At 34.2% G+C, this 19528-nt stretch overlaps 1 protein-coding gene across 1 annotated transcript; it reads right to left on the reverse strand.

The window, feature by feature from the left end:
- Positions 1-2954: 2954 nt before the first annotated feature.
- Positions 2955-13667, reverse strand: LOC143529173 (isocitrate lyase-like). The gene is made up of 4 exons (XM_077025018.1): positions 13607-13667; positions 13386-13470; positions 3152-4263; positions 2955-3049 (listed from the first exon to the last, which is right to left on the reverse strand). Exons 1-4 carry the CDS (start codon positions 13665-13667, stop codon positions 2955-2957), a joined length of 1353 nt encoding a protein of 450 aa, XP_076881133.1.
- Positions 13668-19528: the final 5861 nt, after the last annotated feature.

Genomic DNA, 19528 nt, shown 5'->3' on the forward strand with positions numbered 1-19528 from the left:
ATGTTCTTTTAGAATTTATCCCAACTTGCTTATATTTTTTGAACATTTTGCAGAGTTATTTTCTTGAGTATAATGTTCTTTTAGAATTGATCACAAGACACGCTATTAAGTTTTTATAGTACATGTGCTAGCAAAATATAGCATATATATAAACACTAGAGCAAAATAACAGACTGTTTCTATTATATATATTTGTAAGATCCACATGAAGCATGATCTTAGTCATGCTGAATCTTCAAATACGACGGCGTAACAATTTCTTCTAGGTTAAAAAAGCAAGCCATGGCAACAACATTATCTGATCATGTCATAGTTACAATAATATATAATGTGGGCCGAGAATGCGTGCGAATAAGATGAGTAATCTAGCGCATACAAGAAGCAAGCACTTTATAACAAATTATAAACGACGTGCAGATCACACATGAAGACGTACAGTGCAACTTGCATACTTTAATATGAAAAACACTAAATCGAAGATAAAATTAAATCAAGCAATTGTTTTCCATTTCTGGATGACAATTTCAGAGTATATAAGTTTAGTTAGTGAAAAGAGCATACTCCTTACGACTTTTCAAATAAAGATATGCTTTATAATTTATATTTAGCTTAATTAATGACACAGCATGCAAATGTTAAATGCTTAAAGAAAGTAGAAGGCAGATGTGTTTGGAGGGAAATTAATACTATCATATAATGTAAAACTAAATTGTTTTGAAAAATAAAACATACAATATTTTTTAAGAAAAATATTAAAACTGTAGCCTGAAAAAACATCTATGTATAATAATACTGTTAAAACATAAAGTTTGTTTATATATATCAGATACATAAAGTTATAAAATGTTTATAAAATAAAATATATAATTGGGATTTCACCAATCATCCACTGATATCAACAAACGAACATCTAAAAATATGCAATTATATTTGGGATATGATCGAGCATGGAGCCGCTGCCATTCCAAAAGGTGGGGCCATATTGGTCAAGGGTGCCTTGAAAGGCGTGCATTGCTTGCACATAGTCTTATCATAACATCAACAGGATAAGTGCCACCTATTGTCTATTGGTTGAAAGAAACATCTTTTATGATCATGACAGTCAAGACGAGAATTCAATCGCTATGGATTATAGTTTGTGTTGGGGTAGAAGTAATCATCAAAATTCATCCTATCATATTAAATCATTAGTGATGACCTGCAACAAACAGGGGCATTAATGGAGGGATGATTTGGGAGCGTTAGCTCGCTCACCACATCAGGCTCAAGTGAAAAGAAATGGGGTGGATATGAGGAAATAAGATAATCAGCACTAGATGATGAAATACGATATGATGAATTTTGATGGTGGTTTCTACCCCTACACATCGTATAATCCATAACGATTGAATTCTCGTCGTGACGTCTATGATCATAAAAGGTGTTCGTCACTACAGGGCCGCCCCTAAAGAGGGGCTGGGTGGTTGACGGCCACAGGCCCGACATTCCGCTAGGCCCGAATTTGTTTTAAAAAAAATTATATGTATTGTTATTAAAACAATATGTATATTTAGTGTTTAAACTCAATTACATAACCATTAGCTTGGTCTAGTGGCAAAGGAATATTACTCCCAACTAAAAGGTTATGGGTTCTTGTCACATTTGAGTCTTGTTTAATCCTATTTTTATACAAACGTTTTTTACACAACCTAAATTATAACCAAGTAAGCCCATAGCAAAATTAAATTGTTTAAACCCAACAAAATACTCCTTTCACCTACGGACAAAAAAATTTTCGACTTCAATCCAAAATTTTTTTTCTTTCTCGGAGCCGGCACTGCATCACTGTGTGCGTGATCGATGTGGCCACACTACCCGGGTTAGCACCCTCTCTAGCGGACCACAACAATTAGTCATATGTTTGTTGTGACACCAATACTAAATTAAGGTTAGGTTCGTTAAGGTGACAACAATAAACCACAAAAATAAATTAGCAAACAATGACAATAGCATTGACACACATGCAATTTATAAATTTATTATGGAACTAACACTAAACGAAAAAAAACGAAAGTTAGTAAACGCCATAATAATAATGACACTCATATTAGCTTACTAGCTTTTAAACCCGTGTATTACACGGGATTTATCAAATGATAAAAATAAAAAAAGTCTTTTATTTCAATTATGATTCTCAAAATACTTATAAATTAATTTAATGTAGATTTAAAGGAAAAACAAATGGGTTAATGAAAATTACTAAAATAGCACGGTTTTGGAAACGTCGGGTGTGGATTTGCAAGAACTTTAATTGTGCTAAAGTTGCGTAGTTGGTTAAACTTTAGGTATGAAAATGACACTATGTTATAAAATCCACACTATGTTATAACCCGTTTGACAAAATGATTTTGACCCATGATCCATGGATAGCTAGAATGAATGAGATGAGAGATTAGAAATTATGAGAAATGTAAGCTTAACACCCAAGCTTTAACAGTTTCTTTTATTAGTATTGTAAGATAAGATGTAAGATAAGATGATAAAAAAAATAATAATTAAAATGACGCTTATTCAATTAGTAAAACATGAGTGTTGTGGTGGTGAGTCGACGTTTCGATTCCAATACCAAACCCAAAATTTCGTCAAATTAAAATACTTAAATACAAATATAAAATGTTTAAAACTTAAACGACATCAAATAGACGCAAATTTAATCAGTTTCGATTATTATTTCATGAAAATAACCATAAGTCGATAACCCAACCACTTAATACACTTAATAGTTTATATTTGAAGTTATATGAAACTTAACACAAAAAACCAAACATATAAAATATCTGTTTTCAACACCAGCCAATGCTCAGCCTAAACAAAAACATCCCGACATTATTCACCACTTAAAACATAATTAAACCAAAGATAAAAAAATATTCAAACTTTGCCGTAGATATCGATCTCACTTAACCAACAAGTTTCTACATCCTTGATTTCGCGATCACAACACCGCCGTCTCCCATGTCGGTGGACCCGGTCCTCGTCCACGTCTCCTTGAACTGCTTCTCGGTAACTCCTGCACTCGCAAAACGAATTAATTAGTTACACACTTACACAACTTAATTATATAGTTATAAGTCACTAAAAGCTGCAGATGTATTTACTATTTAGTATTTACCTTTGCCCATAGCAGCAGTTGAAGTTATGCCTCCTTGAACGGTCCTAAGCATCTTAACATAATAATTAGCACCAGACCATTTTTGATGAGCCAATGTGTCTACCCCATTATTCCTCTCCTCTCTTTGAATCCGCTCCACGTAAGCCAACATCCCTCTCGTCGCGAAATCTTTTGCGAAGGTGTCAACAATCAATGCGTCCGCGTGGAAACCAGCAAGCGTTATGAACTGCCAAACGTATCCCAACTTGGCTATTTTCGGGATGAAGTCCATCATCTGACGGTCGCTCATCCCCGAGGCGTCCCAGTTAAAAGAAGGGGAGAGGTTGTAAGCTAACATAGTCTCGGGTTTCATCGTTTTTACCCCTTGAGCAAATTTGGTGCACTCGACCATGTCTGGGCTCGCCGTCTCCATCCATATCACATCCGCGTGGTTAGCAAAAGCCCAGCCGCGGACTATTGCGGCTTCCACCGAGCCTTTGAACCGGTAGAAACCTTCTCTAGTTCTTGGCAAGTCCCAGTCCCAGAAAAAGTTGGTTAACCCGAGTCTTGACACGATTTCTCTAGCGTCCTCGTTCGACAAACACTTCTCGTAGCTCGAGTGGTTCATCCATTCGTTTAGCTTCCTTCTCTTTTCCGTTTCGGAAACGTTCATTGCTCCGATGGCATCCACAACAGCGTCTGAAAATGTTTTCAGATGTGCCATGGAGAGCCAGTTGTCTTCCAGGGCAAGCTCGGGCCCACTTTTGCCCGCATCCATTGCCTCTGACAACAGCGTGGCCAACCCTTTACCTTTAAGTTTAAGGTTGGTCACACCAATAATAAACTGGTGGTCGCGCGTATCGATGTTGGATTGGATCAGGGTGGCACCCACTGCATCGGTACGGGCGACCAACACAGTTTCAGTTCCCATTATGTCAAACTGTAGGCGGGCGGCTACAAGCCGGTTGATATGTTCGCTAACGGCTACCAAAACTTTTCCAGCCATGTGACCACATTTCTTGGTCACGGATGACTGGTCCTCTATGTGGACCCTGGCCCCACCATGTTCCACAAAAAGCTTACAAAGCTTTACAGTTGAAAATTTTAGGACCCTATCCGAAATCCGATCCAATCTGAATAAGGAATGCTCTTATCCAATCCAAATCTATCCGAATTCAATTAGGATCGAATTCGGATTATAACCTAAAATAGTTTGTTAATATTTTGTTCCTAACCGTTAATAGTTTAGAATCACAATAAACATACAAACTGGAAAATACGAATTTGTCTTGAACATAAATTTAAAGTTCAAACTTTAAATAATATTCTAATAAAATAAGGAAAAATCTCATAGAATAGGAACCAACTTTCAAAAATGTTCCAATTAGCTCACTGATGCATATTTTTTTCAAATCGGGTCACTAAATCTTAAAATCAAGTCTCATACTGTGTCAAGAAAGAAATGGAGAATAAGATGTGGCGGTAGGAATTTGCAATATATATAGTTAAATTTAAAAAATTTAAAAATACGTTAATTGTATTAAAATGTAAAAAAAAAAAATAAAATTCGCGTCGCCACTCAACGACAACTTCAAAAAAAAGATAAAAAAATTTCTTATGTGAAACAAAAAAAAAAGCAAGGCTAAAAAAACATGTTAAAACCTTTAATTTAATCAAACATGAAAGTTGAGTGACTTAATTGGAACATTTTTTAAAATTTAGTGAACTAATTGGAACACTTTTGAAAGTTGGTTACTATTCTATGAAGTTGCCCCTTCTAATAAATATACCAAATCGGAAAATACCACTAAAGCATGTTATTTATTCGGATTAAACGGATATCTGAATAATTCGAATAATCTGAATTTTTTAAAATTCCATACCTGAATCCGAATTAGTTATTCGGATCGATTTATTTCATTTTCGGTTTTTGTTTGGATATCAGCTTTTTCGAATTTCGGATTTTTGAACACCAATGAATCAACAAGATTCAGGGTCTGTTTGGTATGACGAAATGAAATGGATGAGGGAATGGAATGGATGTGAGAATAGAATGAACAAATGAATGAAATAGATAATTACCATTTCATTGTCATATTTGGCTACCATATAGGAAGAGAATGATTATTATTATTATTATTATTATTTTATTTTATTTTTTATTACCGTGTAGGAATGAAATGATCACCCCTTTATTATTATTACTAGTTTTTATCCCTCCGTATTACGGGGGTTGTTTTACATTTTTCGTTTTTTAATATTTATTTTTTAGATTTTAAATTTTTTTATTTTAAGAAAGTTAATAATATACTTAGGTCATGTTTGGGATTCCCTATTTGCCCCTCCTTTTGACTTATGTAAGTTGTTTTTTGATATGTTACTCCCTCCCAACTTATCAAAACCTTCTTTTTCCTTCTTTAAAAACTTAAAAAAGACACAATTACCCAACACCTTTTTAACTTATAAAAGTTAACAAGTTACAAGAAGGAAAAAATATGAAATCCCGAACACCCCCATTATGGTGGTTTGATGATGAAAGGGTTTCACAAATAAATGACATGTTATAACTCGTTTAAAAGCTATCTGGATTCGGTGACCCATGACCCGCTTATGTTTTTTTACTATAAAATTGTTTCTTAATTATAAATAATATTTTTTTTTAAAAAAAAATCTGATATTAATTTTTAGTATATCCGTATTTTATAGAATTTTCACATCAAATATTTGGTAAGATTAATTTTTAATTTAATGAGATTTTATAACCCGTATAAGAGCTATCTGGGTTAGGTGAGACCCATACCCGTGAATTCGGGTCAAATGCATGAGAAGTCTTCATTTACAAATATTTGGTGGCTTGAGAGAATTTAGTGAGCAACTAGAGAGCTTTGAAAGGCTTTCGTTTACTACTACTGTTGCTGCTACTGCTACTGCTACTACGACCACTACTATGACCACTACTACTACTAACGATTATCATCATCATTATTATTATTATTATTATTATTATTATTTTTTGGTTACCGTGTAGGAATGTAATGATCATCCCTTTATTATTATTATTATTATTATTATTATTATTATTATTATTATTATCACTAATAATAATAATATAAATATTCATATTAACTCATTTTTAGGAGCCGCGTGTTTCCACGAGATCATTAAACCGAATGAAAATAAACATAAAAATATTGAATCATCGATGCGTGTTGTAAAGAGTTGACTCGTCAAACCATAGAAATAATATTGATAATACAATAGTCACTCTAATATAATGATAGTTATATTATAACTAGATTTTCTATCCGGCGCGTTTCGCCGGTACAATTGGCAAAACCCCAGCATTAAAACCCGGGCGTTGGTAAAACCCGAGTATTACGATGATAAGTTGACACGAATTCAGTCAATACCAACTTAAGGTATCGGAATTAAAACAAAAGGGTCAGTAAAACTCGAGCGTTGCGGTGGGGAGTCGGTAAAACCTGAGCGTTGTTGGTCTCGAGATTTGTGGTGGTAAATCAACACAAATTTAATTTGTTTCAATTATGTTCGTTACGATACTGGAACTACGAAACAAAATAAAAATACAAAAAAAAGCCTTTGTCCAATATCGGACTGCCACTTGGACCAATAAGATGCTAGCATCGCCAAACTTTCAAATTATATATATTAGATAATATACAAACAATAATTATAATATAATAATAAGCATAATATATTATTATTGTTGTTGTTGTTGATGATGTTGTATCCCTTGAAAGAATGAGAAAAAAACCCTATTGCTAAAAGAACGAAAATTCAATGTTTGAAAGAAATTTCATTTACTATAAAATTGTTCATTCCATTATCATATAACAACTAAAAATAGATTTTTTTCATTCTTTTAAATAACCCTTTCCATTCTGTACTTCATTTCCTTACACCAAACCAAACGCTAACTCAAAATCCATAATTCAAAGACCAGGGCCAAATAAAGAAAAGCCCTATGTATAATAAGGAGGTTTGACAAGCCATCATATGCATAAATATCCACATCTTAAAGCTGACCTAAATAACTATTCAAAATATTACAAGCAAGTGTTATACCTGGAGTAGGTTCGTAAAACTCAGCCGATGATAAATCCAAACGTTGTCGGTCCCGAGTGTAGAGGCGGTAAGTCGACGCAAATTCGGTCAGTTTCGGTTAAGTGCGTTATAATACCGGAACTAAAACCCAAATATAAAACAAAAACAGATAAAATTTAAGGTGGATCAATTGAGTGGTGTCAGTCGATAACGCTCGGGCGTTGAGAAGATCCGAGCATTGTTGATCCCGGAAGTTGAGGTGGTGAGTCTACGCAAATGTGGCTGATTTCCGTCACGCTGGTTACGGTACCGAAATTAAAAAAAAATAAAGTGAGTCTACGCGAATTCATTCGGTTCCTTTATGTTTGTCACGATATCAGAACTAAAACAAAAAACAAAAAAATAACCAAAATTCAAGGACTAATACGGTGCCGCCAAGTGGCCCAATCGGCACTCAGCGGCACCAAAGTTTGTAATTATTATAAACTAGTTTTTTACACAGCGCGTAGCGCAAGATAGTGTCACACCCCGACTAGCACAATGCGGAAGCATAAAACGGGAATGTAACAGACACCTCTGATATCAACACATTGTTTATAAAGAAACATTACAAACTAATTTACAATATATTACATTTCTTCGTTCTATCATTGTTTTACAGTCTAGGCGATACAAAAAAAACTAGTTCGTTAACTATACATTCTTACTACTATCGCCCTTGCTTCTATTCACGTAGCATCAACCACACACCTCAGGCAAGTAAAAGGTCACCAAATCATTCCAATTTAGGTACACCTGAAAAGCAGTTTAAAACGGGTCAACTACTATAGTTGGTGAGTTTCACGAGTTTCAAGAAAACAGTAATGAGTATTCACAAGTTAACACTTGTAATCATGAAATAAGTATGTATGTATGTAAATGATGTATGTGATGTAATTATGCTAAGCTACAGTGAAGCCTGGACTGTTCGTGCTGCGTGCCTCCATTTCCCACGCTCAATCAACCACTGTGGCCCCTTTCCGCCCACAACATGCCCCGGTAGCTATGTCTAACACTACAAAGCTGGTTCGTAAAAATGAAATATGGACATGTGCAAACGGGATAATGTCTTAGCAACCGTGCTGGCCCCGCCTGGGTTTGTCAAACCAATAGTACTATTCACAAGCTACCGGCTTGAAGTTAATCACTGTGATCGTGGGGACTTTAGTGTGTTAGCACTTATATGTAATCAAACATGCTTTTCACCCCAAAAGTTCGCAAAACAGTTTAAAAGTGGGGTCATGAAACTCACGGTTTAGTAGATATTCAGCACTGTATCAACTCGTGGTTTGTTCAGTCAGCTATCAGTAGTTTCTATAATCAATATTATAATAATATTAATATTTTAATATTATTATAATCTCAATACTAAACTGGGCTGTATAACTAATCTGGGTGTAGCTGGAACGCCCAGAAAGTGGTAATAGGCTTAGGTTGTGATGTTGTTCAATGTCTAATACTTAAAACCGAACTTGGCTCAGACTTTCGTTTTCCCAGCTGGGCCAAGTTGTTCGTTTACGCGTTCAGAAAACACTTATGGGAAAATAAGCTTGAGTAAATGTATTGGTTAATAAAATGATTAAGTTATAAAGAAGGATCACCTATTAGGGTCCCAGATTAGTCACGGGGCCCGTTTCCGTTTATTCAGTTTGATTTGAGAAGAAACGCGCACAATCCACCCGGATTGTCCAGGTTTCTCATAAAAAAGTTCATTTTTACTTAATTAGTACAAAAATACGATTTTTGATCACTCTTGGTGTTTTGATATTCCCGCAGATTCACTAGTCGCGAACTTGCCGGTTTTTATAAAAACTGAATTTGTTTAATATTCAGATTAGCATAATTAATTAACTGTTAATCATTAAATTATTAAAATTTAACCACTTATCAATTAAAATATGTAGATTTTTATAAAAATATTTTTGAAATTTATTTACTGATTTATTAATTTATAAAAATTCATTTTATCAGCTATATTTCGTCTGAAAATCGTCCGTTTACCCCAAACAATTTCCAAAAATTCCACAAAAATTCCTGAATACTCAAATCATGTCCCAAAACAACCTGTATCAATTCCAGAATGTAAAAAGCTCGTGCAATATTCTTTTCAGCCCAAATTCGGCTGTAAAAATTCACATGAACGCAATTAAACAAAACACCTTTAAACTTCTCCAAGTGATCCCAAAATTCATATGTGATCAAAATACATCAAATATGAGTTCCCAGAAAAATTTCATAATTTTTGAAGTATTTTAGCTATTTTTCCCAAATAAACGTCCCAATTCGGTAAAAATTTCGCCAAATATTCTCGGATGGTCGAAAAATTACCAAATTTGAACAGGGACTCATTGACATGGTCCCTGATGTCCCTAAAAAATTTCAAGTCCTAAAAATATGCACATCATAACCTTAACCTAAATAGCCCATAAGCTAGTGTTTCGGCATTACCTTAGCGGGTTTGGCTCGTTTCCGACCTTTTAATCAAGTTTTCAGGTTCTTGTGCTTCTAAGAAAGCTAGGTAAAAGTCCTATATCACAAACCAAGCAATATTTCATCAACATAACAGCCCTTAACTTAGGGTTTCGGCTAGTGCACAAAAACGAACTTTTGAACCGTAAAAACGTCGTTTCAACCCTTTAATCCGTGTTTATGGCCAAAAAAACTATCAAAACAGGTTCCTTACCATGTGTATGATCAAAACATGTTTATGGACCATTTTTAGGATTTTTACACGGTTAGGAATGATTTTTAGTAACCAAGACATGTTTTTATGGTATTAAACAAGTTTAAACAAGCATAAAAGCTACTTATTTAAGCTCTTTACCTTAGGGTTTGGAGGTTTTCTGGCTGGAGCAGAAGTTGTGTCCAGAGTTTTCATGAAATGATGTTGAAAATGGCTTGAATCTAGTTTAAATGTGAAAGAATAAAAGGGGGGGGGGGTGGCGGCTGCGGCCGGGATTCCTTATGGGCCCCCTTTGGGCTGTTTTGGCCCAATGATCTGGTTTCTCCAGCCCAAATACGAAAAGCCCGGTCCAAATTTAGTTCGGGTTCGTTTTTGGCGCGAAAAACTTATCGGGTGCGTTAAACAGCTCGAAAACGAGTGTTTTTCGGCTAGTTTTGTGTAAAATTATAAAAACATACTATATGTTTGTAAAAATCAAAAATATTTTCACGGATCACTTAAAACATTTCAAATAAGTGTTTAGTAAGTCTTTTTCGGCTTAACGGATGATACAATGCTTGGTTTGTAACTATCTTTCGCGTTTAAATCTATAGCGGGTAGTTAAACGAGCATGTTTTCGTTTTACTTGTTTGCTATCAAACTAAGACCATATTTCTAATATTTTAGCTTGTATAGATCGTATATCACTTATAGATGGCCCCCCGAGATATCTGGGTCATAACTCGACCCGTTCGGTTAATCGTTTGTTTGTTATGCAAAAAGCCTTTATTTGATTAATCGGTAAATACGTACTGAGGTGTACCTTGTTTTGGCTCAAATGTCACAGATAGGTCGGTAAAACTCAGACGGTGGTAAAACTCAAGCGTTGAGCCGGCAAATCGACGCGAATTCGGTCGGTCTCGGTGACATGCGTTATTGTACTGGAATTAAAACAAAAAAAATTATAATAATTGAGGTGGACCAATGTGGTGGTGTTGGTCGGTAAAACTCGAGAGCTGGTAAAACCCGACTGTTGTCGATCACGGGCTTTGAGGCGGTGAGTTTACAGGAATTCGGTCGGTTTCCGTCATAATTGTTATGATGCCGGAGCTAAAAAAATTGGCGTACGGTCGATTTTCGTTTCATTTGTTATGGTGACTGAACTAGAAAACAAAAACAAAATTTACAGATCAGTTTGGTGCCGCTAAGTGGCCTAATAGAGCACTTGCGACACCAAACTTCTTATTTTTTGTATAGTAATAATTAGTTTAATTGAATACTTTGGTGCCATAAAAGTTTATAAGGTTATGAGTTTGAGTATTTAGTTAATTACTTTCAAGATTTATTTAAATTATTGAGCTGGTTTGATTGTTTATGAAATATTTTCTAATCCTTGATTTATTAATCAACCCAAGTTCAAGTCCTCATTGTATTTATTTTCTTGGGCTTTTATCTTGAAGAAGTAAATCAACATTTTGATTTTTTTCTATTCTTTTTTCTTTGGTTAGCTGGAGATTGGAATTAATTATATTAATATTTCTTTTGTTTCTTTTATGATTTATATCATTTATTTTTATTATTATTATTTTCTTTTAATATGACAATTTTATAAAATTATTATCTGGGTTTATTTTCGTACGATAACGAACTTATTTAATACCGACTGAATTCGCGTCGATTCATCACCGTAACACCTGGTTTTACTGGCTGAATAAACGTTGTTTAAATATGTTATTTTTTGTATATGAATGAACTCGCGTTGCTGCGCCGCGTTGTTGCGGGGGGCTTATATCTAGTTATATATAATTATAATTTATAGCTCGTTAGTCATACACCAATTAATAATTTGACCTATTTTTCACTTGTGATCTAGTGGTAGGAGGTTTGAGTTTTCCAATGAAGACTCAAGTTCGAATCCCACTTGTGTCATTTTGGATGGATATTTGCAATGGAAGATTTGAGCCATGCCTTGTGCAAAGGTTGTTAATTTGAACCCAAGCCCACCCGGGTTTTCGTCTCATCGTGTGTTACGTCAGAGAGTTCTGCTCTTGTGGTGACACAACGACTGTCAAGTGGCAGCCGACGGTATGGTTTCCCAGGGGAACGCCCAAGCCAAACTCTGATAGCCAATATGGGCCCGACTAAGAAAGCATAGTTTGGTCAGAGTGAGGTAACGAGACTCTCCAAATATAAAAAGTGCAGAAGCTTAAATACAAGAAAATCGCGATTCTAAAAAAATTAATAATTTGACCTATGTACACATTACTATGTACGGGTTTGATTATGGAAAGGATCCCATAAAAGTTAACGGGATGACTCTTAACACAATGTAATTAGAAACTTTACTTTTGGGTACATTTAATTTCTAGACTACGTACCATATAAATATCTAAAACATGTTGATCCACCATCCATCAAAGCTAAATCGATGATACTTCTTTGTTTAATTGTATAGAATTAAGGGTATGTTTGGTTGAAGGTAATAGAATGAAGGGGGAAAGGAATGGAAGAAGGAATGGAATGGACAATAAAATGAAATGTATCATTAACATTTCTTTGTCTTGTTTGGTTAACCTATGAGAATAAAATGAATTAGTACTTTATGTTATTTGGTATCCAAAAAAAAATTGTAGGATTGAAATAGAAATAATAAAAACACTCCTTTCTAAAAATAATTTTTTTTACAAAAAAAAACCCGCAATGGCGATGGTGGTGGTAGCTCCGGCGACGAAAATGGTGGTGTCGGTGGCGACGGTGGTGGTGGGCGTTGGTTGTGGTGGTGGTGGTCAAGCGGTGGTGGCATTGGTAGTGATGGCGATGGTAGGGTGGCGACGACGGTGGTGGCGGTGGTGACGAAGGTGGTGGCAACGACGGTGGTGGCGGTGGCAGCAATGGTATGTGGTGGTGGTCATTGTTAGGTGGTGGTGTTGTTCAGAAAGTATGGTGAAAGAGGAATGAAATGAAAAAGAAGAATGGGGATGGGAAGGAATGACTTTGATGAAATGAGATTCCATGTGTAATGAATGATTCCATACTATTAAGCAACCAAACATCACTTTTTCCATTCCTATGTAATGAATTATTCCATTTTCACTGTCATTCCTGCATACCAAACGCTACCAAAGTATGAAATATTAAAATTAAAAAGTTATTGATTTTATTTATCATTACAAATTGTTACGCTAACAAAACTATTTTAATATGTCTATAACATTATTAAGTCGTGTGAGGTAGGTAATTGGGACCAGCTTGAGAGTGACATTGGGCGGGTTTATATTAATGGACCTAAACATAAACTATAGCACTAAATTAAATATTAACTGGGATGTATGTTATTATAAAAATACATGTAAAAATTAAGTAGCTAGATTTTTCATTCTTTTATTATATGTGTACGTAACCAGAATAATATATGTGTAACGATAGCCACTTGAAGAAAGCTAAGGAAGGACACAATAGATATTTCATTCATGCAGCGTCCCTTCTTACAACTGATATTTGTTTCTTTTAGCCTGCAATCCTGCTGCATAACACGTGCACATAGAAAACAAAACTTTGTAGCGAAACCTCCTAACTATAACAAGTTAAATATGGTGAACGTAATGTTAAAAAAAATAAAAATAATCATAAACACATTTATTTTTTATTTTATAACGGTAAATTTCTTAACTTTTATTATCGATGAGATTTAAACCCAAAACTTTTTAAACCCTCCCAACCGAATATGTTTAAAGCAAAGCCTTTGTCTTTGCCAATAGACCGCCATCCCATTGTCAATGAATCACCAACACATATTTAGTTACACTATTTGTTAAGGAAACTGAGATATTCAATTATGATCTTTATAACAAAACTGGTTGCTTTAAAACCTCGTGTTGTGGTTTGATGTAGTGAAAATTAATTTAGTCGGTAATAGTTTGATTCGTTATAGTATGACCGGTTAGGTATCTACATACGCAATGGTAACTGAAAAGAAAACTCAAATAAAATCGTAATATAATCAAAACGATATTTAGAGAATCATGCTATAAAACCTTACCAAACGTCTATATTTTATTTTGTGCCTCATTAGCTGATTAGTATATTTATATTTGGTAACAGGTTTTTGGGCTAACATTAAAGATGCATTTGGCTTGATTGTTGTGGTGTTTACTTCAGAAGATGTGGGTGGTTTTTCACCCGGGTTCGAGGGTCTGTCAATGCAGATGTGAATCGTTTTTCTGGTATGTGTTATTACCTTTGTCTTTCAACATTAGATAGTGGTTGATGAATCTTTGACTACCCACTTCTATGGCAATTATATTTGTGATGAATGCATAGTTATGTGTAGTTATCAATGAAGTCACACAAGTGAGTTAGGTCCTTATATGCTGAGAATAAGTTTATGTTCATCAATTTGGGGAAGGAAATTGTTTCAGTTTTTTGGTAACGTAATGAAAATGACAAAAATTGACTGAATTCACGTAGACTCATTGTGTTTTGTTTTAGTTCCAGTACAATACTGTAACGAACTTTACGAACCGACCGAAAACCGATTTTGTTTTTGTTTTTGTTTAGTTCCGGTACTGTAACGAACGTGATGGAAAGCTACCGCATTTTCGTAGGCTGGCCAGCTCAACAATCGGGATCGACAATGGTTTGGTTTTACCAAGGCTCGAGTTTTATCGACTAATGTCACCGCATTGGTCCACCTCGATTTTTATAATTTTTTTGTGTTATTTTTTGTTTTAGTTCCAGTACAATAACGTCCGCCAATCAAAATCGGCCGAAATCGTGTAGACTTACAGACTCAACGCTTGGGTTTTAGCACTACCCAAGTTTTACTAACCTGCCCTGGCGCAACGTGCTTGACGAAACACTAGTTTTTATTAAAATAGAAAAAAGAAAACAATCATCTACATTTAAAAAAAAAACCTGTGGATTAAAATATTATCGGAATTTCCCATTTTATAAAATTGATTATTATTCTTATTAAAATTAGTTACTAGTAATATATCTTATCTTACTCTTCTAATAAACAAAAATACTAATGCTTAGGTGTCTTAACCATATTTAATCATAGTCTAAATTTCTTTCCTAATTTTCTAATCCCTCACCTCATTCATCCTAGCTATCCATGGATCACGAGTGTAATATATGTTATCTTACTCTTCTAATAAACAAAAATACTAATGCTTAGGTGTCCTAACCATATTTAATTATAGTCTAAATTTCTTTCCTAATTTTCTAATCTCTCACCTCATTCATCATGGCTATCCATGAATCATGAGTAAAACCATTTTGTCAAAAGAGTTATAACTTAGAGAATTAGGAGGAAAATTAGGCTATGAATGTAAACCTAAATAAATTTATTTTATCATTTGTTTATTTCATCTAGCTCTAGAACTTGTGTCAAACACAAGATTTGTCAATTATTTAAATTAATAAAATTAATTATTTAAACAAACAAGAAAAAGATACAAAGTAAAAACATAAAATAAAAAATGATGATTATGTTTATAGTCCTAATAATACTAAATAGTACATACTTGTGATAAAACTAAAAATGTTGTATATAAAAAAAATTTCTCTGATTTGTAAAATTAAGAATCTAGACTTCTTATTGTTTGTACTACATATTTCATTATTTTTTTCATTTAATTTTGTGTCTTTATTCAAAAAGAAACTTTATTAATTTTTATCATTTGACAAATCTCGTGTAATTCACGAGTTTAAAAGCTAGGTTAAGAATCAAAGTTAAACTAAGTTAATTGTTAACATTATTAAATGCTTAATTAACTTTGTGAGGGATTTAAGTATTTAACCAAATTATTATACTTAAAGGACTTAAACTGTCTAACTGTCAAATGATCTAACTTGAAAAAATGAAAACAAAAAATTGATGCCATGTGCCAGATATGAACATGGGTATGAGCCGTGGTCAAAGATTAACATAGGTCTAAGACTGAGAGTACTCGAGCGTTGTGGGCGACTTTTTGGCCTAAAACGTCTCCTCTCTCTTGGCGTTTTGGCCTTAAAAAACCCTTTCAACATTTTGTAAACAACAATGGTAGAAGAAAATAGTGGGGCCAAGAAGAGGAAGCAACTAATGAAAAAGGAAGATGATGGTGTGTTGGCATTTTCAACTACTGGTGGCCGAAGCACCACACCAAGTTGTTTTCTTGTATCAAATTTGATTCACATGCGTCAGAAGAGGGTCAATTGCAGTACAAGAAAACTTGACCTTTACCGATGGTAAATATCTGTCGGCAACATGCGTCAGAAATTCATTGATGGATTACCGACGAATTGGATACATTCAAAATCCATTTGAATTTAAATTTAAGTAAATTTATATACATACATCTATATATATGATTGTTTATTTAAATGACCTTTAATCATCCTTCAATAATCGCCCTTTTTTTTAGGATATCCATCAATGAGATGTTGGAATAGTATGCTTGATTAGCGACATTCAACAACGCTATTACCAAGGTACGATCCAAGGGTCACATCAAGAACAACAACTAATTAAAGATTGTTTAATGGTTAAATGATCTAACACGAAATGCCGTACTGGTAATAATCATAATCATGAGTTGATTATTGTTATATATGAAGCAAAAATAATTAACGAGTTTTATTTATCTAAGAGATGGATATTAAATAATAGTTATTTAATTATTTTGTTTAAGATTGATGTTTTTTTTTTATTTTAATTAATTCTTAATTAAGTTGATCAAAGTTGAGAGTCTTGTTTGTAGTTTAACAAAATAAAATGTTATTAGTTAAAAGTTAATAAACATTATTTAATTGTTTATTTGATAAATAATTAATTACATAATTACAGAGATAATTATGAAATTCAAATCTAAAAGAATATTCTTTTGGCATCTTGGAATGTGCTTTTTGATTAAAACCCTAACAGAAGATTATAAAAAGAATCGGTTTTGGATTAATCCGTTAATAAATCATAAAACATAAAAAGAATTAGATTTTCTCTCCCTTTCTCTACGTCCTGCAACCACTACCAGCCCACCTTTCCCACCCTTCTTTCAGCGGCTACCGCCCACGCTAAGACAACTCTTTGATGTGATGTCGTGCTCTAGTAAAAAAACAAGTATTTATTAACTTAAATGCCTATAACTAGTACGGGTAAGTAAGGTTATCTACACAGAGAATCAGTGGAGAGTGCAAGTCATAATCATATTTTACTAATTAATTAACTAGACGGACAGACATGTCATGCAGTTTAAAAGATTTGATTATAAAAACATGATTACTTTAGTTGTAAAACAATTCAAGAAAAAGGTGACGCTCTTTAGGTTTCGGGTTATGCAATCCTCTAAACAACTATGAATCCTATCAATTGGATACGCACATAGACATGAATCATCAGTGAAAATTGATAAGCAATTACTAGACACAGTAATTTGGTCATGATGATACATAGAACCTAATCCGATTAATTGACATAACTGAACGTGGTCTACCTAATTCAGTTTGTTAATGTAAGATTTAGATGAATTAATGATCAATGATAATAGTTCAATGACTATAAGAACTTAATACTAAATGTTGATGAACACAACCTATCAATTGATGATAAACCCTAGTCCTAGACAAATAATAGTTTAAGCAATCAAACTAAAATAAAGATAGATTAATCATAGAATCAACCACACTTCAATCCAATAACAGATAGAAAACACAGTTACATTCAGTTTCATACAAAAACCTTACACCTAAAGTGTTCACAATGGGTTTAGCCTTTCCTCTGCATGATGATCAGGTCGCTTATGTGTTGAATTGATGAAAACATAGAATGATTAACGAACCAGGAGCTCTGAGAGGGTGCAAAATATCCCTCTTAGTCGTCTATGGTTCCTGGAACGAATGATATGTCGAATGGGGGCTGGAAAGTGGTTTTATGACAATTAGGTTTATTTTTCCCGTCATGTGTCTTCTTCACGTAGCACGAAAGTGTAAACTTCTGTCCTTCGCGTAGCGCAAGGGACAAATAGCCAGCTTTCAGTTTCTGGCTCCTTCGGTAGCGTGAATGATCATGTTCCAATCCGTCACGTAGCGTGATGAGGCTTCTTAATAGGGAAGTTTTCCCATTTGATTGATTTATTTCATGGAACGCATGCAGGTCACTTCCACTCATCTCGAAATGTCAATCCAAGCTCTTATATAGCCTCAATAAGCCTCTATAGCATTCAACAACTTGAAATACAAAAGCACACTTGAAGTACCACAGTTCACACTATAAAATCAATAAAACTAAACATTTAATACGTTAAACTATAAGAAATATACCCGACCATCACACCCCACACTTATGTCACACCTTGCCAAGGCGGAAACGCGGGCACGTGACGTCATGAATATCGTTAGCATATGATTTTTACAAACATAGTAGTATTAGGATACCATTAGTTTTCAAAAGAGTTTTACAAACCACGAGATATTTTTAACAAGATATACATAAATAAGAGATTTCTCGTATATGACCCATATATCAATCGGGTTATACATCTGAAATCTCTCCAAAATAGGTATCCTAATTATGCATCAAGGTCCTGGTTCCATGATTTCCTTACAAGCTTGTTAATTCCCTGAAAGAAACATAAATTTTAAAAGGTCAACACAATGGCTGGTGAGTCCACAAGTTTTAAGACTCGAAATAAAATCACGTTGTTTATAAAACATTGAATCAGTTCACAAACAAGTATACGATAAATTATTGAAACAAACACGGTAATCCTCCGTAGAGTGCGCTAATTCTATGAATTAATATACGACACATGAGCCTATAACCAAACCACGGCTTATATCCTTTTTGCCCTGCTCAAATCACAGATGGAATACACGCACCCTGGTTCGATGCAATATCGGAGGCTAGCGCGACTAACCTAAAATAGGGGGAATGTCAAGGCCAATAGTACTATTCGTATATTCCTGTGGCTAATTCCGTTAGCTAATGGTTATATTATGCAAGCAAGGGACTTATACCACTACATAGTCCAACTCAAGTCCGTATAAGGATCGGTTGTTTTGTTTCTAATTATCGTATATAAAAGCAGTTGCGTATGTTCCCCCCTAGATGAAAACAATAAAACAATAAAAAGGGGTCATGATACTCACCTTGCGAGTTCAGTGATCGATTCGCTAGCAATTTTATATTAACCCGATCCCGCTGCCTTCACACATCCTAAACGCGTGAGGTTAGTTTGTTCATTATCGACTCGCAAGTTGGTTTATGCTAGTTGCTTTCACCAACCAAACGTTTCGTTTGTTATGTGTATGTCGGTTTCTTTCACCAACCGAACACTTCGTTTGTTAAGTTCATGTCGGTTGCTTTCACCAACCGAACGTTTAGTTTAATTTTTGGACGACCTGTTTGTGAAAAGTTTTTATATACTTTTTGGAGAATAAACGTTTATGTATATACTTATATAAATTAAGAATAAAATTCTTATTAGCGTCGGTGTAATTTGGATATAACATGTGTTTGTTTGGGTGAGTATTAAATATATATTAAAATAGCCATGGAACATATGCATAGAACTATTGGGTTTAACACCCCTATCATGGTTAGTTGCGCTAACCATTGACCAGCATAATGATAACATATTATCCGAAAACAC

Source organism: Bidens hawaiensis, unplaced genomic scaffold (genome assembly GCF_021521415.1).
Source record: "Bidens hawaiensis isolate Kalapana, Puna unplaced genomic scaffold, B.hawaiensis_p1.1 tig00008513_1, whole genome shotgun sequence".
NCBI classification, from domain to species: Eukaryota; Viridiplantae; Streptophyta; class Magnoliopsida; order Asterales; family Asteraceae; genus Bidens; species Bidens hawaiensis.

Bases quoted from the DNA above. Each gene is read 5' to 3' on its own strand.
- LOC143529173 (XM_077025018.1), bottom strand. From the start codon at position 13,667: ATGGGATGGCGGTCTATTGGCAAAGACAAAGGCTTTGCTTTAAACATA. The intron at 13,471-13,606 runs GTTTAAAAAGTT...AACTTGTTATAG, and splicing joins AAACATATTCGGTTGGGAGG to TTAGGAGGTTTCGCTACAAA. The intron at 4,264-13,385 runs GTAAGAAGGGAC...TTCCTTATTCAG, and splicing joins AAAAGAAACAAATATCAGTT to ATTGGATCGGATTTCGGATA.